This window comes from Pyxicephalus adspersus, chromosome 1, assembly GCF_032062135.1.
Source record: "Pyxicephalus adspersus chromosome 1, UCB_Pads_2.0, whole genome shotgun sequence".
NCBI classification, from domain to species: Eukaryota; Metazoa; Chordata; class Amphibia; order Anura; family Pyxicephalidae; genus Pyxicephalus; species Pyxicephalus adspersus.
The window spans coordinates 135,578,378-135,602,115 of NC_092858.1; the positions used below are offsets into that span (position 1 = coordinate 135,578,378).

The window sequence follows — 23,738 nt, forward strand, 5'->3', positions numbered from 1 at the left end:
TATTCTAAGAAGATATGATATGAGTCATACCAGATTGCTTTGTACTGTAATTGTACTATATAAGTATTTTCTTGGTTTTGTTTGTTTTTGTTTTGTTTTTATAGTAGTTATATGTGTAACAGTTTTAGTTTTATTTGACCAGCATGTGCAAGACACTGACTCACCCACTTGTAATTTATTTTTCCAGTAAATAAAATGTTGTCCACCTTTTCAAAGACTTAATTCCTACCTATAGCCAATAGGTTGCTAGTTTTGGATACACTGGGGAAGAGTTACCTTTTGTATCTAACTTTTATCTCTAAAGACTCTTTGAAAATCCATTTACCGTGGTTTAATACCAAACTAATGTGTATTGAAGGCACAAAACGTTCTGTCTGTTGCCTTGATGGAGGGACTCTAAAATACAAGGTCAGTTGGCATGGAACCTTTGCTTTTGCTATTTGGATTTGTGCGGTGTCACTGTTATCATGTCATGTGAGGAGTTATGGGACAGTATAAGTAAGATTTCAGTTTTTATCTCTGTCTCTGGGGGGATTTTCCTTCACTTTCTGTCAACAGGATGCCAATACAAATGCTACCTTAGTGGATGGGCATGGGGAGTAGACATTGTAGCTGTTTCTGGCAAAAGTGATGTAATTGGTTGGCTAGGGTGCCAGTGCATTGGGTATCTTTCGCCACTATAGCCAGAAGTGGCATGATAATTTAACTTTCTCTATGATACAGAAATTATCTTGTTTTGAGTCTACTTTTTCCCATCTTTACAGAAAGTTAGGGGATGACCATCAAAATGTGGATTGAGAAGGTAATACAAGCTAAAGCCCTAACCCCTCTGTAGCTGTGTGATTACCTTACACAGCTACAGTAGAGAGGTGTTGAAGGAGACTCAGATGAAAATACCTTGCTATTGAGTCAAAAAAATAAATAGGGAGCTATTGATAAAGTCAGCATACTGCAAGAATCTAGATACTTTGGTGCCTTAATTAATTAAATTATGACAGAGCTAGTAAAGTAAAGGAAACTGTTCAAGTAAAATAAAGTAATTTGTGTAAAGAAAAAGTAGTCAAACATTTGATTTTTCTGGCTTTTAACTGCAATTTTTGAGACAGTATCTCAGTATATATATATATATATATATATATATATATATATATATATATATATGTGTGTACTAGTACTAATATACTAAATAATTCCTTTCTCTATAATTTGTAGTTTGAAGTCAGCCAGCTTTACCTCTGCCTCAGGAAATCTAGATTCCCCTCCCCTCCCTTTTAATTTGGAATTATTTAAATATAGCAATATTGAAAGGCTGATTTACCAGCGTTATGCATATTCAGGCACATTTTCTGGACAAGGGCATGGTGGTGCAATGTGACATTGTTTACTGTACATGTGGACACCTATGCATTGGCTATAGCTTTTACATGCTGTGTTTAATAACAAGAGTTTTTTTGCTACAGAGTGTGCCTGAATGTACATCAGCTGAAATGTCCCACTAATTTCAGGAGAAGAAGAAATGGAATACAGTTATTATTAAATGGCAACTCAAAGTTTGGTACAGTGGCTTTACGGCAACCCTTTGAAATAAATTTCAGGTCTTCAGGGAACCTCTGCTGGAATTAATATATCCACAGTTCACAGTATATTATTGTGCCGGTCAATGATAAGGATGCCTCTTACATTGCAGTCAATTGTGTAAAATGTCACGCTTATAAGGTTGTGAGTCATTGCTGCTTTCTCATGTGAGTGAACTGCTGCCTACAAGTAGCTTCTACCTGCAACAACCCCATACAGATCGAATAGGGGGCGGGAGTGAGCGGTACTGTCAAACCTGCGGATGCTTGTTCTTTAAAACCAGCACTGCGGTGTGAGTGTCCATGAAGCTGGACAGGTAGCAGCCTTCAGGAGCCATGTGGGACCACTTGATTCCGAGGTTGATGTGAACATGACCTAATTAACTTTTAAGTAAAAGATTATGATTCTTTACCAATCAACTCCCTGTTTCTACTTTTATTTGGTGAATTGTAGTCCGGTACAAGCCGGAGCATCTTTTCTGTTTAGTTTTTACTAGTCATATTCACGTCATATGGGGGAGGATGAAAGGTTAAAGGTGCTTATGGTAGGTCATTGTCAATAACATGTGCATATTGCATCATAAACTATACACAACACTATCTTCCACGCTATTGAAACAAGTTGGGCTGTTATAAAATATTGCATTTAAGAGATTTCTAATGTGATAGAAGATTTAATTAGTGATAAAGAACACATTCTTAAGTTGTTATCTGTAACACGTGGGTGTGATGACCACAAATGGAGGCGTTTGGTTCTGATACCACATTTGTGGTCACAGAGAATAACATTTAAACTGGAGTTTCAGAACAGCATTTTAAGCTTTATCATATATCCTTGCTATAAGTACTTGTGATTTACACAGAAGTACAGTTTAGACAACAGAAATATATTGTCACAGAGTCAGGGGCACTTTTCTGCCCCAAGCGGGTGCTATAACAGGATATAAGGCTATAAGGAGCAGCAGCAGTCCCTTTACTTTCTCCATCCTTTTTGATATACTCTCTTAGCACGTGTGCATAGAGCAGTGCTTGATTGGCAAATGCTTTCCATTTTAAAAAAGTTTAAAGGATTGGTCTCACCACATTGATTTTATTCTCTGCCTCTGTCCACCAGACTGTAGTTCTCTTTTGTTTGGTTGGAAATTGCTGTCTCTTTTTGCTTTGGTAGATTTACTCCAGTCAAGAAATCTGGTAAAACCTTGACTACTGGAATAAGACGCAAGGTCTGGCATGATCTGTTGATCATTACCTAGCTTTCTTGTGTTGCCAACTAGCATACCTACATTAATTGTTGTTTCAGCACAACCTGACCTTTCATTGGTAATAATTACTGAAATATTAGGACTTTCCTTTAATGTATAAACAAATACAGTTTGGGAGACTACATATGGGTTTTAGTTTGAACCACATTAATTGATTAAAACAACTTAATGGGTAGTGCTTCAGTAGCATGTATTTTTTCAAAGAGAGGGACTGAAGTGCCTATCAACATCCTTAAATAATAAAACACAGTAGTTATATAAGACAACTTAAAGGTCACAAAAGATAGCATTTTAGGGTACTTGTTTAGAATCTTTAAAATTGCCACCTCAATCTATTGGAAACACAGTTATGACTTTGTACTTCTTTAATTCTTACGGGTAGTGTGGGGAGACGGGGTCCTCTCCTTTCCTACTTTCCCTCTCTCACCTAACTCTTTCTTCCCTATGCTTATTTGTACTTCGCTTATTGTACTTGTACTTTATCTCTACAGTACTTCCTTTATTTTCCCTGATGGCAGCACCTCCACCCTTTACCACACAAAACATTTGGAGCAGATATAATATTTTATGTAGAAGATATACTTTTAGCCCCAATGTTGGATTGTACAGGCACAAAATTACTTCTGTGTTCCCAGCTGACTCCCTCTGAAACCATAAACTTCCTCTGAAACTGTACAACTCTCCCCTTTCCACCCAAGAAATAGCCATTTCTTCAGAAGATAAAATCAACAAAATCAGGAACCTCCCTGGCTACCTCTATAACCCTATCAATCTTACCTGTTTTAGCCCTGTTAGTTTAGATAAGCCTCTATTTTCTCATCATATCTGTCCACTACCTGAGCACTTGACCCAGTTGCTTCTAATATACTCCTTACCCATCCTCCACCCCTGGTCCATGCACTGACCAAAGTGTTTACCCTCTCCTCTGGTGTTTTCCCCTTAGCCTTTTTTCAGGAAATTGTTCTCCCAGTTCTGAAGAAACCGCAGTAGACCCCTCTCTACTCACTAGCTTCTGTTCACCCTTCCTTTTTCCATATACCTTTGAACTCCAATGCACTTTTCTCTCCTTCTCCTCTTAGGTCATTCTTCTGTTTTTGACACTGTCAGTTATCCTTGTCTATTTTAGAGCCTGCTTTCTGTATCGGTGACATTGCCCTCTCTTGATGCGCTGACTGTTTATCTGACTGCTTATTCCAAATTTTATTTAATAGTAACTCTTCTACACCCACTCTCCTTTCTGTCCCTGTCCCCTAAACGTCAGTTCTTCCCCTTGTTTTCTACCGACTTGTCTTTCTTGACCCGGATAAAGTTTAACACTGCCTTTCAGTAATCTCATCATGGATGACTGACAGATATATGAAACTAACAGAAATATCACTGGAAAACACACAACTCATCACCTTACCCCCTTCACCTTCAAAATCTTCTCTAATATATTTACAAAATGTTAATACTATAATAATTTGGCACACCCCAGAGGCACGCTACCTTGGTGTCCTCTCCACATTTAGAACATCTTCAGGTCCTGCCACTTCCACCTGCTCAACATGTAGAAAATATGCCCTTTCCTGTTCCCAAAAAGCACCAAACACCAGGTTTGGATTCATGTTTTATATATTCTTTTATTGAAGTATTTGCATAATAATACAAAGAAGGAAAAAAAAAACAGAAGTGGTACAGAGGAGGTAAAAACAAACAGTATATTCTAAGTAACATGTGTAAGCATACCACACAGTATTGCCATACAAACAGATGAAGTGCAACATATCATATATATATATGAATTAAGTCAGAGAGGTACAAAGCATTACTGTTTACATAGCAAAAGGGGGTTTATCATTTTTCATCCAGTAAACAACCAACCCAGAAAAACAGATAAAGAGGAAGGTGGGGTAACAAAGAAAAGAAAGGGGGCAGGAATACAGAAAAGGAAGAAGAAAGCTGAGATGAAAGCAGAGAGTAGGAGGGGACCTAAGATGCAAAAGAGGGGATTTACCACCATATCCATCCCCCTCCAACTCTACAGACAACTCCAGGGGCATGTATTAATTCAGACATGCTATAAACTTAGAGGAGTCCAGACCATCCAAGTAGACAAATATCAGTAATTTGTATCACTTTCCTCAGCAGCCAACTCCTTCATGGATTGATGAGGATTTTTTGAATATGCCAATATCTTGGGATCACTGCCCTGGCAGCAGCCAGGAAATGTCCAAGAATGCCTTTCATAGCCAGTAAATCAGAGCCCAGGACCACTCATGCACTAATTACTGTGTTATTGTTTATACTTGTAATCATAATCAATAAAACATTTATTTTATTGAAATATGTGTGTATGTATATATATATATATATATATATATATATATATATATATATATATATAAATGTTTGATTTTAAAATGTGACAACACCATGGTATGTTGACAAATGTAACTTTATTGTGTAATAGTATTTTGTATTGTATTATCACTATGCAGCTTTTTATTGCAACTTTAATATGTAATGTTTTTTTGTATTGTATTATCACTATGCAGCTTTTTATTTCTTCTGTTCAAAAAAGACACAATAATGTTACACTCATTACTAAAAACCTACAAAACAAGAGCAGATCTGTCTCTTAGTGTGACAATGAACAGCAAATTAGGGTATAGATCAATTGGCCAATATTTTCATGCTTAATGTGTGGTATTAAAGTCTCCAAAAAAACATCTATTTTGAGGGAGTTTGCACAGTAGAGAATGACTTGCAAGAAGCTACAGTGAAACTCTAAAGCATAATGAAAGCTTTTTATTTTATCTGGATGCAAATGTTTATGTGAAAAATATATATAAAGCTCACAGTATATACATGCAATGACTTTTAGCATAGTGGTAATGTTTTTTTTTAAATAAATTAACATTTAGTGAATGATTTTACTTGATTTAGGGAGATGCTTTTGAAATGATGATTGCTTCTTTGAACAGCTGTCACTTAAACATGCTGCAAAAAAACTGAAAGGGGCTTGTATGACAATATTTGAATTCAGTAGAACTAAAAAGGAGATATCACAACTGGTGGTTAGCCGAAAACCAATCAATGTTTGCGTTCTGCAAGATTAAAAACACTGCCTGGTATTAACATCCTCCTTGATTCCTGTTTCACGTAGTAGCATTTGTCTTTGAATAGGAGCACTATATTTACATTTATTTTAGATTGCTAGGTATAGAAATATATAGGGTATTCACAAATGAATATAAAGTAGCATGAACATTACACATCAGTAACAATTCAGTCTGTTGTACTTAGCAAAAAAGAAAAAAAAGATTACTCATTTATGTCTTAAGTCAAACAACAAGAGTATACATAGACATGTAAAACCAAATCTTATATACAATAGTATAAGTATATATATAAAGATACTTCTAATAGTCTGTTGGAAGCTCAATGTTCTTCTAAATTCCTGTGAATTGTTTTTTAATATTCCATTAATGTTTCTTTAAACCTTTTCTGGGCCATCATCCATCATTTTCCCATTTAGATAAAGTGTGCTGTTTTGCAGGTTTTGTTTGGTGACATCGGCATTACTAGGATTGATGTCATATCGCCGTCGGTAAAGCATTCTGCAGATGACTGTAGTGAGGAACATTTCCATGATCATGAGCTGCTGATTCATATCTGTAATAGATATGCAAGAAATGTGTAGATTAATTTTATGTTTCAATCATTTAAAAATTGTATTGTTAAAATAATAGAATACATTTTAAGTCTGAAAGCTGCTTGGTTTAGGCTGATCATATTTATTGTGAAAGCATCTTGGTTGAAGCTGATATACAAAGATAACATGTCTTGAAAAATAAAATGGGAAAAAAAGGAAAAATAAATACTTTTTCTCCCATTGAGATTTGTTTCCAGTTATTAGTGATTGCAGTGAAATATAGAGATTTGCATGATACTTATGCTGTGCTGTAATAACATTTCTCCAGCAGGTAGTGCTGCTTGTGTAACTATTGATTACTGTCTTATGTGGCATACCATGTACAACCTCATATTGCAAAATTGTGCAACCAACATTTAGAGTCTTTAAGTCTTTAGATCAGGAAGTGTTATTTTTATTGCTGTCTATGTCATAGTGGAGATTTACTCTCTCTCTATTTGTTTAGTAACTGATGTTTCCAGAAGTGACAATGGGTGAACACTGCAAACTTTGAGTTGTCACTAGAGCAAGTATGAAAGGAAATCCTATAATATGGAAATTAAAAAGATCTCTCTTATTTTAGAAGGATTACCTCTTATATCGTGTTGTGTCTGTGGGTCAGAAGTAAAGGGTATCATGAAATTGCCAAAAAAAACACCTTGCAGAGATTTTAACTCTTCTCTACTCTACCCAAAACAAAAAAGTAATCTAAAATGTTTGTCCCCAAAAATCCTTTGAAAATATATTGGATTGTTTAGAAAAGGTAACACCTGTTTTATTGTTTCTGCACAACATCTGAATGTTGTCTACCAGATGAGCATGGCAGCCATTTCAGTGCCTGTTCCTCCTGGTGAGACATCTGCCTTTTCGTGGCTGGTCTATGAATTAGCTTTAAGCTGCAGGAATTCCTACAGATCTCAGGTCCATCTAGATATGTTATCTACTAATGCTTGCCTTATAGCTCACATACAAGACGGTAACAGTTTTATAGCCTCCTCTTTTGTTGTAGAACGATAACCAAACATCTATCACGCTACCAAAGTACACAGTAGACATGTCTAGCAGAACCTCCCAGCAATATTGTGTGCTGGAATGAAATGATAATAGAGAAAGGACAAGAAGTAGCCAGAAAGTCTTATCTGTGTGACAGCCGATTACTTGTTGTAGTGCTATTGAGGACAGAGTTAAACTATCAAGCACTTCTCTAGTTCCTATTATTAGTATTGTTACAAAATCAAACATTTTCCAATTCCGGTTGTTACAAAATATAGCATATCCACAATAACAGGTTAAAATAATGACACCTTTGACTATCATCCCTGGTACAGTCTAGGTGGCATTTTCCATTTTTATTGCTACGTGTTATTTCTTTTTTTCTATTTGATTGTTTATATTGTATGTGTTTTGTCTTGAGAGTCACACTTATCTTTGTTGGGTTAAATATTATTTACACTTCTGTCTATTTTATTTATCTGCAGCACATACAATAAGCCAAGTATAGGGTGCATAATTGTTGTTTGTCTTGGGGCTAGTCTGGTATTGAATGGTTAAAACACTAAAAGAAATTCAGCAAAATTTAGAAAAAAAAATTAACAATGATTCTTGGCATTTCAGTGGTCACAATTGTCAAGATAGATATGTTTGCAAGCTGCACATTCAGAAGCCTCAGGTGACAAAATTTTGAATGTTTGCTAAGACAGAAACACAACTAAAAAAACCATCAACAGTTAAGTTGCTTGATGTTTATTTGCATACTAAAATAATACAAAATAATAAAATAAACTTAAAATTATTGAAACTAATTAAATGCCTGGATTTGTCTTGAATTGAACAATGTAATCACCTGCATAGCAGTACTTATAGGAAGAGATGAAGGGTCATCACTCTGAACAATCAAGATCTTTATTTCTTTCCTCACTGTTGTCAGTCTAACAGATATTTAAGGGAATCGAGCACACAGGTATGCTGTCATTGGTGTGTGGGTTATACTTTATTACCAATTGCAGGTTGGGGTATAGTATTTAGGTGGGTTGTATGTGTTTTAGTGGAAAGCAGTTTGCAGAGTCTTCAGAGATATGGTTGTGCTGTATGGCAAATTGTAGAATTCTACTACTTTAAAAGACATAATTATAGTAGTCTAAATAAAATATCTGAATGTTTGATGTACTAAGATTTCTTCATAAATAAAAAGTACTTACAAGATGCTCTAGATGGTCCTGGGAGTGGGGGAACGCAGGAAATTACTCCAACGGTACCAAGAATGTTGATAGTTGATGTTTGCAGTTGACTCAGAATAACAATGAACTAAAAAAATTGGTATAACCATCAACAAATATCCAAATTACACATTTTTTAAATGTAAGATTGACAGATACAGATTCTATTGGGAAATTTCTATAAACTTTTTGGCATTTAATTTTTTCATAATCTTCCAGGACAGCTACACATATAAACTCCTCTCACCCACCCCCCTAGTCACTATGTGCATTTTAAATGGACTACCACCAAGTGCACAAGGAAAACAAGGAAAAACAAAGATATTTCTGAATCAAGATGCAAAGAGAGAGAACTAGGACAGCAGTACAGAAAGATTCCATTTTACAATAAATACCATTAAACAATATCATTTATATCCAAGAAAATGTGTATTTCAGAAAAACTAGTAAGTAAGAAAGTCTTCAAAAATATTGTAAATGGCTTGTAGGAATGCCATTGTCCAGAGTATTATGCCTTTTGTAAAAAAATATCTGCAAATTTCTTCATATTTTAATTAGCCAGTATTTTTCTTTTTGCAATGATGCATTCCTTTAGCTATACTTAAGGATCCCTGGAACCTTTACTTTACCTCTACCTGAAATGATAAGTGACCCAAAAATGACAATAGCAGATACAATCTCATTCACCTATATCTCTAACCACTTCCCCTGGTAGCTAATATACACCTACAGCCAAAAAAACAATGAGGAATGACTGGCACTGAGAGCTCAGATGTGTCCGATTTTCAGGCTGTCCCGTTAACAATTTTCTAGGCTGTGCAAGATGGCAGTGCCCAATAGGGGATTAACCAGGTCTCCAGAGACAGATTGATTATGTGCCAAAAAGTTGGTTATACATTGGCCAATTTATTGGGTTCACCTCTTCAATTTCTTGTTAATACAAATATCTAGTTAGCCAATCACATGGCAGCAACTTGGTACATCAGGGCATAAAGGTACTGTCAAGATCACCTGCTGAACTTCAAAAAAAAGTATCAGACTGGGGAGAAAGGATTCTAAAGTCTCAGTTTCTGCTGCAGTATTTGGATGGTAAGGTCAGAAGTTGGCATTGATAAGTTTTTGGTATTGTTGCCAAAATTCAACAAATTATAGAGGTAATTAGGTAGCTAAGTTAATACAAATAGTGTACAGAAACAAAGTTATGAACAAAATATCTTTTTCATGGGACAAATGATGGAAAAGGGCAATTAAAGTTAACCACATGACACACAAACTAATAGGAAAATAAATGCCTGGGTAAGTTTCCCGTCATGTAATACATTGATAAATAAATGAGGAGGGGCAGAATTTGTAATCACAGGAAGTAGGTGGTGAGCAATTGTAGGAGTTAAATTTATTAATGATAAAGTAATGCATGAGACGTAATTTCTGTGTAGATGTAGATGGGCCCAAGTTATTAAAACTCTCCAAGACTGGAGAAGATTGACTATCATGGGAAAACCTGAGTAGTCCAGCAAACTTGAAATGGATTTCCCAAAAATCATTTGCTATTAGTAGGCATATGTTTTCCATCCCTGGACTAAATTCATTGCAGGTTTGCTAGATCACCCAGGTTCCCCCATAATAGTCTTAATATTCATAGTCATTAGACATAATGTCATAATATATCTTATTCAGTCTTGGAGAGCTTTGATCAATCAGGTCCAATGGATTTTTAAATTTGAAATGTTAGGTTCCAAAGACAATGCTTATAATTTACACTAATTACCATGATTGCTTTAAAAGTTTGTTTTGGGTTTAGTTGGGCTTTAAAGCAAGATAAGTGTTTCTGCTTATGTTTATCTGACAAACATGATTGTTAAGTTACGATGCCAACACATAAAACTCTTTTATTTTATTGGTAATGAGATTCTTAGTAACTTTTACTCAAGTTGGAATAGCTTCCAATATCTTACCTGATAAGCAGCAAATTTTGGAATAATATTCTTATCAGTTAAGGCGGGTTTGACAAGATTGAACATAATTCCAACTGCCCAGAGTGCAGAGAGTGTAGTTATTCCAAGAAGCACGCTGATGTAAATTGTGGCTGATTGAGCACGTGACTGCAAGAAAATATTTAATGGAAGTCATTCTTATGGCATTTTTTGCAAAACAATGCTACAGAATAAAAAAAATCAATGATCTATGATAGCAACTCTACATAGAAAATGTCCAACTTTAGGTACAATAAAATTAGGAGCTAAACTTTTACATCCTTGACATACAACTGATTATCATGGTAGCCTACATACAGATGGATGCCAGAACAATGTTTATATTTATTGTTTTAGGGACTAATTAAGTGGAATTTGTATTGATTACTGTGAATTATTACTGTTTCCCGTTTTAAATTTTTATGGTAATACTTAGGCTATGTACACACCTCAGATGATTTTCGTCTGATAATGGTCTCAGGGCTAGTATCGGACAAGAATCTGGCGTTTGTACAGGGTTCGTCTCACGTCGCTCATGGAACCGTTCTGGTGGACCCATGAACGGCAAACGATCGTAATACAAGAAAGGGGGATAGAGCCCAGCGGGGTGCCACTCCCTTTTCCTCCCCCCTTCCCTCTCCATAGAGCAGAACAGCTCTGTATATACAGTGCTCATTCAGTCTAAGGCTACATGTGTACGTAGAGCTAAAGATAGAAACGACAAATTATTTAAAAGTATAAGGTCTATACTATATAAGGTATATTCTGATTAAGCTGTAAAGGGAACACCTCAGAATGCTCAACACCTAAAGACTATCTGGGAAATGTGATCTGCTTAGCAAAAAGCAGCTGCAGATTACAAGGATAATACAAAGGCTTACTAGGCAACACTACTGTATTTCGGGACATTCAAATTTTTTTTTGTGGATACAGTTGTAATTGCAAGTACTAGACTGGACATAAATAAGCAAACTTGGTAACATTTTAATCCTGTTAAGCTAATTGCAGAATAATACCCACCCCAATACACATGCACACACCTCCCTCCTGCCCCCCTTTTGCTGACTGCTGGTGGGGCTTGAAGTATTGGATGTTAAGATGCAATGGTAGAAGTGTTAAATAAACTCAATAGCAAGTGTGGCTGCTGGGAAGGTAAATATCTTTTTGTACCAGTCCCAATTGAATGAAATAGGTCCTGTTTAGAACAAAGCAACACTGCAATGCTGCAAATCACCTGTGTATATGGAGCTATAAAACATCAGACAGGAAATTACTTACATCACCAATTGTGTACGTTCCATTAGTCCAAAGGACAACTTGCAAAAACATAAGTATTGGTCTAAGCAGTGCAAACTGGAAGGTCCCCAACTTCAAAATAAATAAGGTACCCCTGCAAAAATGGAAAACAGAGTGTAATATTTAACATTGTTTATGTTATTTATAAGGTTAACAAAGAAAATAATTGGAAGGATGACAAAAACGGAAATATTTGTAAAAAATACCCACATGTCTTAAAACACCTAGGCTAAGAATTTAGTCAAATGTAATGCATGACCATATATGGCTTTCCACTTTTACCCATCTAGGTAGTTCTTGACCTTTGTTCATATTATTAAACCAATCTTTTATAGTTGAAGGGTTTGTTCATCTGCCCAGTGTTTATTAGATGCAATTTGTTTTATTTGCTATTAAAATCTTTCTAGTTTTTCATCTTAGTTTTAATCACCAATTGCTAGGAATAATTTGTAGCATTAGTCATGATGTAACCTTTGTGCTTCTTGGAAATTGTCAACTTTTGCAGATGGTGAGCAAATTTTCTTCATCATTTTATTGTGTATGTATAGTAGTTTCAAATTACGTAACAAATGTTCACAAAAAATGTATATTTCCTTAAAGCAAAATATCTATAGTCAAATATAAACAATCCTTTTACACATCTGCAAATATTTAATATAACTATATATTTAATTATAAATTTGAAAACAGTTTATTGCAATTAATCTTAGGTTTTCAAAATAAATACTTATTGTGCATTAAAATGCTTTACAGACAAAGAATAACTGCATTATATGTGATTTGTGGTGTACAAAGCAGTAAAGTGGCCTTCCTTCCATTTCACAACATATGATAAGGTGCGTTTAAAAATAAAATATATTTAGAATGATAAGTGTGAATAAGCCCTCAGGGAACATACATGCATATCTTACCTGTGAATATCTACTTTTGGAAAGCATACACAACAACAACAAAGAGGGCCTGTGTAGAGTTGAAGTTTTTGTGTTCGAAACTTGTTGAGGAATTCTCTTCTGCCACCACATTCAGTTACCAGCATGAGCTGAAACTTGTGTATAACAACAGCAAGAAACCTTTAAGAGAAGAGAAAACAGACATTGTTAAGGTGGTGACAAAACTATATACACCTTTATTAAAGAAAAAAAAATGTGTAACTATAGTTGGCATGTTCTTGTTGCTACTGGTCTTGCATCATAGGACAATGTCAGTGAGCTGCAACAGGATAAGTGGGAAGGAGATTGGCTTTGGAATGTCCTGTTAAATATTTGTTGGCATTTTTAGGAATTTTTTTATTGTCTTTTTCGACCCATTTTATTAGGAAAAATCCATTGATGGAGAGGGGGTGTCATCCCCACAACCTAACTCTTGCAACTCCATCGTTGTTTATATTTATTCAGCCAATCACCCAAGTGATAACAGGTGCTCTGCCAACCCATGGGGACAGGCAAGGGCCTGTTTTTTAACCTACAGGGGGCTACATGCTTTTTGCTCCCCTCCTTATTTGTCAAGCCTCGTTCCAGAAGACTTTTTAATTGATAGGAGTGGGACACACACTCTTGCTGCCCTATTGTCTATTCAGTAAGGTCCCAAGCCTATTAAAGGGACCCCATGATGTTTTTTTTCTGGCTTTAGATAATAAAAATGCATGGAAACACTGTTTCACTATAACACTATAAACACTCTAAATATCTGCATAAGCAGTTTTAAACTCCTGTATTAGCTTTTGCACATGCCTGTTAAAACCAAGTGCTTTGCCTGATACCTCTCCTGGCTTTAGACAATAGACACCTGGGAGTGGTAAACACAATTCTATTTTCTTTAAAAAGGAAGGGGCAGTGTTAACATTTGGAGGTCCATGATTGAATCTTTGCATGGAACGTGTATGTAATTTGCCCATGTTACCTCCAAACATTTTTGTTGTGAATGTTCCACATCCACTCATAGCATCTAGGAGCAACTGTGTGTGGCTGCCTGCTATAGATACAGATTCTATAAAATGTTTTTTTTTGTTCTGATTGTTCCACTGCTTTATAGCTTTTACCTTTTCATATTTTAATCAACTCATTGTTCACTTTTAAAATTTACCCAGATCTAGCTGATCCACAGGCTGGGGATATTTGGGAATATCACACAGTCCTCTAGTACCGGTGCTCTTAGTTTTTTCTTTTTCAGTTTTTTGTTTAACAAATACCTTTTAGCTTACTCCTTGTACCAAGACTAAATTTTGCAAGTATGTAGTCCCCTTACTATGTTACTTGCAGTCTGTGCATTTGTCATCATCAAGTTGGCATATTAAGGGAGAGTGAGCTTATTTTAAATATGTACATTCAGAAGGTGCCAAAATGTGAAAGTGGTGTTGTGATGCACTAAAAAAGTGAACCGGATGCATACACCCAGACTATGGACATATTCCTAACAAGCAGACAATGAGCTTTAACACAATTAGGATCGCGGATCCACGAACGATGAACGACGCCGACTGTACACACGCCAGATTCTGACGTGTGTACGCAGCTTTAAAGATCAATGCAGGATTCCAGGACCTCCCCGCAAATTCCTTCCGTGAAAGTTCATTTCAACTTCGTTACACCATTTGTTACGCCTTATTCATTCTATCTAGTCGTTGGCAGGGTCCTTTTTATTTTCAGCCTTTTTTTCTGTGATAGTCTATGATTGTGCAAAAAGCTCCACTGGTATGATAACACTAGTGCCACTTTCTGCATCAATACACTATCAATGCAAGGTGCTGAGCTCAAGGTGTGAATATGATGTCGTGCACTTAGTGTCATTGAACCCTGAGGTAGACATAGTGTCCCTGATTTATTAAAGCTAGATAGAATACACTTTCATCAGTAAAGCTGGGTGATCCAGCAAACCTGTAATAGATCTGGTCCAGGATTGAAAACAATTGCTAACACTAGCTAAAGACATTAGGAAATCCATTCCAGTTTTGCTTTACTGATAAAAGTGTATCTTCTCCAGACTTGGAGAGCTTTAATAAATCAGGGCCAGTGTAGCAAAGAAAATGTGCTGTAGAGGGGCTTTGAATTTTTTTATTGCCTATCCACCAGACTCCTTACTAAGTAGTAAAGGCCCAACACTGCGTTTAATCATCATGCAACTATCATTTAATGGACCTCTTTGTATTTAATATGTTCTGTATATACCAGAGAAAACACCAACATTTTTGCCCTCGATATCCCATTAGAAACAGAATCTAGGTTTATACCCAGGTAACAGCTAGTGGCATGTCCTGGAAGTGTCTCTGGTTTCACAGATCAGAGCTGTCATAGAGAAGCAGTTTGTTACACTTTACATGAGGACATGGCTACATCTACTGTTGGTTAACAAAAATCCATTAAAGATTAAAAGAACAAATTACCTACTACAACCGACTCAAAAGTACAAAATAGTTTACCCAGTAAAAATAGAGGTTTAACCCAGACTGGTTTGATGTTTTAAAAAAAATGCACCATAGAAATATTTATTTATATTCATTTTATTTACTTTCTTTTATTGATGGCAGTTTTAAATGTTAGGAGGTATGGCTGCATTTTTTGCCCTAGGTTTATACTCAAGTGAAAATATTTTCCTGTTTTCTCAGGTAAAAGTAGATACCTCAAAAAGAGTTGAAAAAGAAATAAAGCACTTATGTGCTTACCCTTTCTGAAAGATTTTTGTGTCTTTTAAAGTCACATTTCCCAACAGCTGAATAGTAGCCAGAAAAAAGTACTCTTACATGACATAAATGTTAATACAAGATACATGAAGTTGGGCACATTGATCACTATAAATAGACCTATGGCTGGTTTGCTACTTTGTCTTACAAATTATGTTCTGATAAAGTAATCCTTGATGTATCTCTAATTAATAAAAAAATCTGAAAGCTTTTTCTAATATAAATTATATAGAAGACTTTTATAATGAAACATATTCCTTGGAATCATTTTGAGGAAATAAAAATGGTGAATAGCTAGTACATTTTACAAATTCAACTAAATACAGCAGCAGATTGGCTCTGACATTTGTTGCATTTATTCCAATAAATTGTACTGTAATAAATGTACTGTATCTAATGGACAACAAATGCAATACAGTAGGGGTCAATTGTAAACAATTGCAATACCAAATCATAAATACGTTCATGTCACCAAGAACAGTGACTTTGTTCCCTTTGTACTAATGTGATAATTGCAGATTTTCTTTACAGTCAGCTTTTAGCGTTACTCACTTTTATGGGTTTATAGATTTTTCCTAACATGTTATGATTGAGTGTTTTTTTTATCTAAATCCCAAACCAGATTAAATATGAAGAATTCTGTCTCCACATAGTATAGTAGTATACAATATGAACAAAGCTTTTTTAATTGAATGTGTGCACAAAAAACCTTAACATTTAGTATTTAACGTCCATCTTTGCATACTGTCACCATTATTACAGTGTTTGTTCTTTTTTATTCACTTTTTATATACTTGATTGCTTTACACTGTTTCCTATTATATCAAGAAATATGATTTATGTATATATATATATATATATATATATATATATATATATATATATATATACAGAAAATCAAACATACATCATAGGAACAGAAGGACTCAATTTCAACTTTGGGGTCTTTGATGAATGTCCGATTCACTGCTTTTTAAACATTCTCCGGTATACAATTAATCAGGCCAATGTGTTTTAATTGGCATTGACTGATCCTCTATAGAAAATGAGGAGTATGCTAAACAAATCAAGCCAAAAATGTGTTTTATTATGCACACATCCAGCTCTCCACTGATCATGTTATACAAAGGCAGTGCAATCCTAATATGTCTAATCGTTTTTAATTGTGCTTGCATGTGTAAAAAGGCTAACCAAAGCAGTCTTTTCTAGGCCTGTCAAATTTGATTTCCCATATGATGTTTTAAAACTTGAAATACTTGAGTATGTTCTTGTGTTGTATTTATTTTTTAAGTAATAGAGAAGACACCATATTGTCCTGTTTGCATTTAGCTGTGGGAATTATAGCTAATGTGTTTACCCTACATATGGAGCTACTTCACTTTACCATTTACCTTTTTTTAAGTTTCTTCCAAAAAGAATATTCTTATTGCAAAGAACAGTTGTTGGAACTGTCCTGTATGTATCAAGTTACTCCTGATGAAGCTGACTGTTGTCTGCGAAACGCGTTAAATTCTAATTTTGAGATAACACATTACTAAACAAAATGCATGTGTGTTTTTATGCATGTTTGTTAGTATTTATAAACATTGGTATGGGTATTAAATAAACTCATCATTTAATATTTTATGTCTGAATACCAATGCCTCTACAGTATTCCACAGCTCAGTTAGACCTGATTGTTTTACCACACTTTTACCTAAATATACCATATCCTTAGCCAATTTCTGGACAAATCAATTCCTTCTACATCACTTGAACCCAGAACAGTTCTGGGAAATCCCAAAGGATGGAAAGTCCTGTGCTGTCCTAATGTGAAGTCTATGTAGAGGGTTTCTGTCCCTGCAATTTTTGACCCATGGTCAGAATATCATTTATTCAAAAATGGCCAACAACTTTAGAGATTGATGAGCCCTGGTATACCTAGATGTCACAAGTGATCCAACCTGGCATGTGGGAGTAAGGGAGGGGACGAGACTTTGCCCTGCAGTAGCCTGGAATTCTCATGATGAGGGCTTCTTTAATTATAAGCAATACAGAATGCTAACCTGTGATTAGTTGTGAGGGAAGAACGAAAGAACACAGGAACAAATCCACTGATGATTGTGCTCTTGGTGATAATGGATCAGAAGTTTGAAAATACGGCACATGCATGTAGAAAACACTGCCCCGCTATAGTTGAACAGGTACAGGGTGAACTATAGAACAGATAGGAGCTCCCAGTTTCATTTGCCTGGTCAATCACACACAAACATTTTGGGGTCCTAATGAACAAATGCTGACAATCAGTCAGCTGTTGGACTTATTTTAGATTCAGAATTTGCCAGTGTAAACTAGGCCTAAAGTGTGAAAAATCTTTGCAGCTTTGTGGCAAGTCCTCAGGTTAAAGTTGAAGTTTACATGTGTCAATCACCTTTAACAATTCCAGAGAGTACCATAAAGATGTTGCCAAGTAGGTGTGGTAGTCTTAACTTTTATAGTAACAGGATGTTCACCTCTTCTTGCCATTTTCTTTTTATGATTGCCATGAAAAGCAAATACAGCAAATATAAAGAAATAAATGACAGAATCACAAGGTTTACTGCTTGGTTATCCTGCTTTGTTTCTCTTGTAGGGAAAATAAGTTACACTCAGACATTTTTCGTTCTTCTAATCTGTACCTTAGGTTCCTCATCATTAACATGCTAATATAAAATCTCTTTTTTTAATTAAACGCCTTATTTTAGACCCAGTTACTGAGTCTCTTTGCTTTTCTAAACAATACAGGTAGATTGGGGTGGGTAGGAAAGTTGACGGGGTTCAGCACATAGCTTTCTGAAAACATCAAAATATTTTTAAGAGCCCTCAACCCTGATGAACAGAAGGGCTAGATCAGGGGTGTCCAAACTTTTTGCACAGAGGGCCAGATTTGGTGAGGTGAAAATGTGTAGGGGCCGACCTTTCAGCACGTATTCAGGGTAAGTGTCGGCGTGGTCTGCGCGGGTCCCTCACAGCACACACCCACCAGGGTGCGCAAAGTCCGGTGTCAGTGCGGGCTCCGTGCAGATTCCCTGTGCATACATGGGGCCTCCCGTCCTGCCGATTATGCGCGCTGAGTAGCTGATAATTGCAAGGCGGTTGATAAACTTTAATGAAATATAAAATAGGTTTTTTGTACGCGTGTATTTTTTACTGTGGTCAACTGTGGTGCTGGTGGGTCACATATTATTAATTTAGGCCGCGTTCTGGTGGAAAACTGAACATGGGCCACAATTGGCCCCTGGGCGGGCTTTGGACATGCCTGGGCTAGATGATTCTGATCAACCTCCAGCCAGAAAATGAGCTGGGCTTACCTGAATTTAGCTTCTAATGCTTTGGGAAGCTCATAAATGGCTTGTTACAGGAATGCTTACTGATGGTCACTGGGCAGTTTACTAAATACAGCATTACTATACAAACTAGAACGCTATCTACAGCTAACAGCTATAGCTGTCTATCTATTGAATAGAGAATGTGGCTATTTGTAAAGATGAGAACTGAAGATGAGCACCTTGAAAAGTGAATTTTGACAGTTTTATAGGAAATGCAAATTTTAGTCAAGAAATTTGATAATGCATGGATCTGATTGAATTCAACAGTGGAATGCTTGGACTATGAAAATAAACCTAAACTAACCTGAAAAACACAAATTGCTCAAGGAACCCCTAGCAACCTCTGGAGGAACTCTGGATGAGAAACACTAGTCTATAGTATGCTTAGGACATCTGAGGTAAACAACATCATTTTAATGAGTATCTATAAAAACTTAATCACACAATGCAAATAAACTTGTGTAAATACTGGTTTAGGAGTTTCTGTGAATATCAATTCTTTCTTTATAAGTGCAGATTTCAAAGATTGCTAAATCTGTAAATCATGCACTATAATCAATGCAATAATAGTAGTCACAGTCAGTAAGTTTTTAACTTATATAGTGGCATCATACTAACGGTTCTTTCAAGTTCATAATCATGTAACTTCCTGTGCCTCAGAGAGGCTAATAATCATATTTCCATGTCATAGTCATATATATGTCTATAACACAGTTTAAGGCCAATTGAGGGGAAACCAAATAACCTAGTTGTATGTTTTTGGAATGTGGGAGGAAGTCCCCACAAACATGAAAGGAATAAACATACTCTGTACAGGCAGTGTCTTGGCTGAAATTCAAACCTGGGACCCTAGCACTATAAAAGAAAGGGTCCTAACCACTGAGCCAACCATGCATTGAGAATTATTGTTTGTTTGAGAAGTAGAATAGCAACAAGGAAGGAAGTTCCTAGGAATAACAAAAACCAAACAATGGGCTGGGGGGTTTATAGTAATATATATATATATATATATATATAGACATTTTTATAAATATGTTCTATTTGCTAAGTTCTTATGGTGGTCATCTCATGCTGTCATGCTGCTGGTAAGCAATGTAGGCGTAAAATGAGTTCATAAGTTAGAAATGCTGGGTGTAAGAGACACCTAGTCAGCCCTAGGCTAAACAATGTTGAGTTTGTTGTTCTCTGTGTCCCAGGTGGGGAGATTCATTTGACCTGATGATCACTATCATTAAGGCAGAATATGATGGAAAATAAAATATTTTTTGTTGTCATGAGAGAAACAGATGAGGGAAAATCCTAAACCTGGGACATCTGTGCCAGGGACAACTCTCTAGGATGAACATTTAGTTTACTGTGGAGAGATTTCTTCTGTTGATTGGTAAAAATAGGAAGTTGTGGGAAATCCCCCCCGATATCTCCCAAGGAACAACCTGACAGAGGTTTTAACCTTTCCCTGCTCTATACAAAACCTAAAAAAATGATGACAACATATATACTTTAACATCCCATAGCAACTAGTTTTGTTTAGGCATTGCACACAGACCTTGGCTGTAAAAAGATAACTGTTTAGAAAAAAATGAACCTATATTTGGAAAGGACCAATTACATAAAACAGAAAGTCACAAAGTCATCACATAGAAAAAAAACCTATTTGGGTCCTTTAGACTAGCCGTCACCAACCAGTGATCTGCGAGAAAATTTTGGGGGTCCATGGTCGGTGCACCCCCCAGCGGGATCAGGAGAAGGACCCCATTGGGAGGGTGGCCACTGGCCAGAGCTGCGGACCATGTCTCCCATATGGATCACAGGCTCATGGCGGTGGCCGTGTTCGGGCATCATGACGTTACTCTGGGGGAAGTTTCTCTGGGCTCCCCACGCATGCATCCTATGGAGTCAGTGAAATTAGTGGTCCATGAGATCCAAAAGGTTGGCGACCACTGCTATGAGCAACCAGTCGCTGGGGGAACGCACCGGCCAGAGCCGCGGACCACATCCCCTAGGCTAAGAGAAGTGGGCGGGCTGTGTCCCTGAACACAACCCACCCACTCTCCCATCGCAGGCTCAGATCTACGATGGGAGAGTGGGCAAGGTTATGTAATCATGACATCACCATGGAGGAGGTTTCTCCCCCTTTGTCTGACACCCGGCTCCCCGTGCATGCACGGTCAGGAGCCAGTAATTTTAGTGATCGGTGGGACCGAAAAGGTTGACGACCACTGCTTTAGGACATACATTCCTTCAAGTTCTAACAAAATATAAACATTATGTAAAGTTTATTGAGTCCACATTGACATAATTTGTTTTTGCTGAGGACAACCTGTCAAATGTCAGACGAGATCAAAAATACAGTGTAGTAGATTTTTTTTTTGCATTTTAAACATATATTGCAATTTTTAATGATCATCAATGAAAACTATACATTTCTGGTAAATTTGCAGAAATAAATCAGCTGCATGAAGTTTGAGTGCTTAGATGCCGCAGAGATATATTCATCCTGATGACTGTTTATGGTGAGTTGCCTGTGTGGCTATAAATGGTGAATTATGTCCTTGACACTCATTGGAATCCAAAAAGCTGCTAAAATGAGCAGTGAAGTGTCTTTAATATTACAGAACAGGCCTAGGTCAATGTGACGAATAGCTGCTATACTATGACCTTGATAAATGGGAAACTTCTCAGAAAAGTTAATTCTGGCATTTTTAGGACACATGTACTAATCTAAACTTTATTTGGGACACTTGCAGACTCAAAAAAAATGTTCTGATCAGTAATATGTTGGATACTGGTATAATAGGTAACCCATTCTCCTTACAGTATAAGTGGGACATTCTTATTCTCTCTACTAAATACATTGGTAGGTAATACATTCTCTCTACTGTGTAAATTGCAAACACAACTGTAAGTCTGCTAATAACTATGGGCGAGAGCAAAGGCAATATGGGGGTAATTTTAAGCCCCTGGCTTTGAGTTGGCCCATTCTTCTCAAAGTGTATGTATAGGCAATTATTTTTTCCTTTAGATTGTAAAGTTTTTGATCTATTGTGAAATTTGCTCTTTAATTTCATACCTGGGAATACAACAGATATTGAAAGAATGGCTTAATAAAATGTAAAACTATATTCAAGTTGAACTCGTATGCTATCTGTAACTTCTTACAGAAAGAAACACTGTATTAGCAAAGATAGGCTGTCAAAGTGACTCATACTCTGATAAATCATATTTTGGTTTCATGTAAGATAATAAGTATCCTAAAACCATGTTGTCAGTGTTTACAGCAAACTGGCTGGTAAGAAAAGCACAAATTGCATTGTATGCAATATATCCACTATTTCTCTATGATCATGCTGAACAAAAGGCAAAAACCTGCATAGTACTTCAGTTGTGCTGAAAACTTTACATAACTAGGAAAAGTTTACTTACGTTCTAGGATTTCATAGGAGTATGGTGCTTGTCTGTTTCTGCAGATAGGATTGAATGGAGTAGTACTCCCAAAAGTTGTAGGATTTATTTCTGTAACATTCATTTTGTCGTAGACTTGATGAATTAATCTAAATGTGTCTTGTTGCTCCCAGCCTAGATCTTGTTCTTTCTGATTGTTCAGTTATTGCTGCAAAGGATTCAGATTGTAGAACAATACAGCTCTACTCTGTCAATGTCCCCAGGGACAGTCAGTGCACTTTAAAAACAACTCATCTTGTAAAGAAGTATTGAAAAGATTTTTTTAAAAGCTGAACTGTGTTCTCAGTCTGCTGTTGTAGACTTCTTATAGTCAGCAGCACATGTCTTAAAGCCAGGACAAGTTCAGCTAAACATCAACCAAAGGATATAAAACAGGTTGTAAATTAGTGATCCAAGTGCTCCATAGTGTAAAGGAAGAATCTGTGCTGACTATGGGAGGAGACGTTTTGCATACAGTTCAAGAGGACTTAATTAAAAGTTTATTTTCTATTCTTATCATTTTACAGTAAAATGCATTTGCTTTCATCTGATCTAAAATATAAATACACACACCATATAAATACGTAAAATGTATCTAGGAATTTAAAAACATTTTAATTTAAAATGACAAAATCATTATTTTTTAAAATGTAATAAAACTTTTAATAAATAAATAAAACTTTTTTTTTTTGCTTCAGTGCTTCCAATAGTTAAATTCATAGACAGTCTGCGTAAAGCAAATTTGGGGTGTCCTAAAGTCCTTTTCTGTTTTACTGTGCCTAATTAAATACGCCTTGCTTCTCCTAATGCTTCTCTGCATTATTACTCACAGTACTGTGTCTACATCAGCCCTGTGCTCTTCTTGCTGCATCGTGCCTGGATGCCCAATATGACCAAAAGCTTAGAAAACTGCATTCTGTTATCTAAAGCAGGAGCTGACAGAGAGGACAAGGAAAAGTAGCACAGACCAGACTACCAGGAGCTTAGAGTATCACCCCCATGGATAGAGCCAGCCAAACACCTACTAGACCTACCCACAAACAAGTAATCAGTGGTATGCCATGGTCAGCTAGTGCTTTATTCACATCCCCAAACAGGTGTTTCAGAAGAGCATGACAACATAAGCCATAAAAAACATCTTTTTTTGAGTATTTTTCAAAATCTGACAAGCTGGTGGCAACACCAGTGCAGACAGTGGGACCAGTGCTATTTCCTTAGTGGCAAAAGAACTATATTTGTACCAGAGTTTTCCAACTGGGCCACCTCTCACATCATTA

At 36.3% G+C, this 23,738-nt stretch overlaps 1 protein-coding gene across 1 annotated transcript; it reads right to left on the reverse strand.

Annotated features, from left to right (window-relative positions):
• Positions 1–4,438: 4,438 nt before the first annotated feature.
• On the reverse strand, positions 4,439–13,086 carry LOC140341965 (organic solute transporter subunit alpha-like). Its single transcript, XM_072427933.1, has 5 exons — positions 12,909–13,086; positions 11,980–12,091; positions 10,684–10,830; positions 8,711–8,816; positions 4,439–6,493 (listed from the first exon to the last, which is right to left on the reverse strand). Exons 1-5 carry the CDS (start codon positions 13,031–13,033, stop codon positions 6,315–6,317), a joined length of 669 nt encoding a protein of 222 aa, XP_072284034.1. The 5' UTR covers positions 13,034–13,086; the 3' UTR covers positions 4,439–6,314.
• Positions 13,087–23,738: the final 10,652 nt, after the last annotated feature.

Bases quoted from the DNA above. Each gene is read 5' to 3' on its own strand.
- LOC140341965 (XM_072427933.1), bottom strand. From the start codon at position 13,033: ATGCTGGTAACTGAATGTGGTGGCAGAAGAGAATTCCTCAACAAGTTT. The intron at 12,092-12,908 runs GTAAGATATGCA...CCATTTTTGCAG, and splicing joins CCAAAAGTAGATATTCACAG to GGGTACCTTATTTATTTTGA. The intron at 10,831-11,979 runs GTAAGTAATTTC...ATTTTCTTGCAG, and splicing joins GAACGTACACAATTGGTGAT to TCACGTGCTCAATCAGCCAC.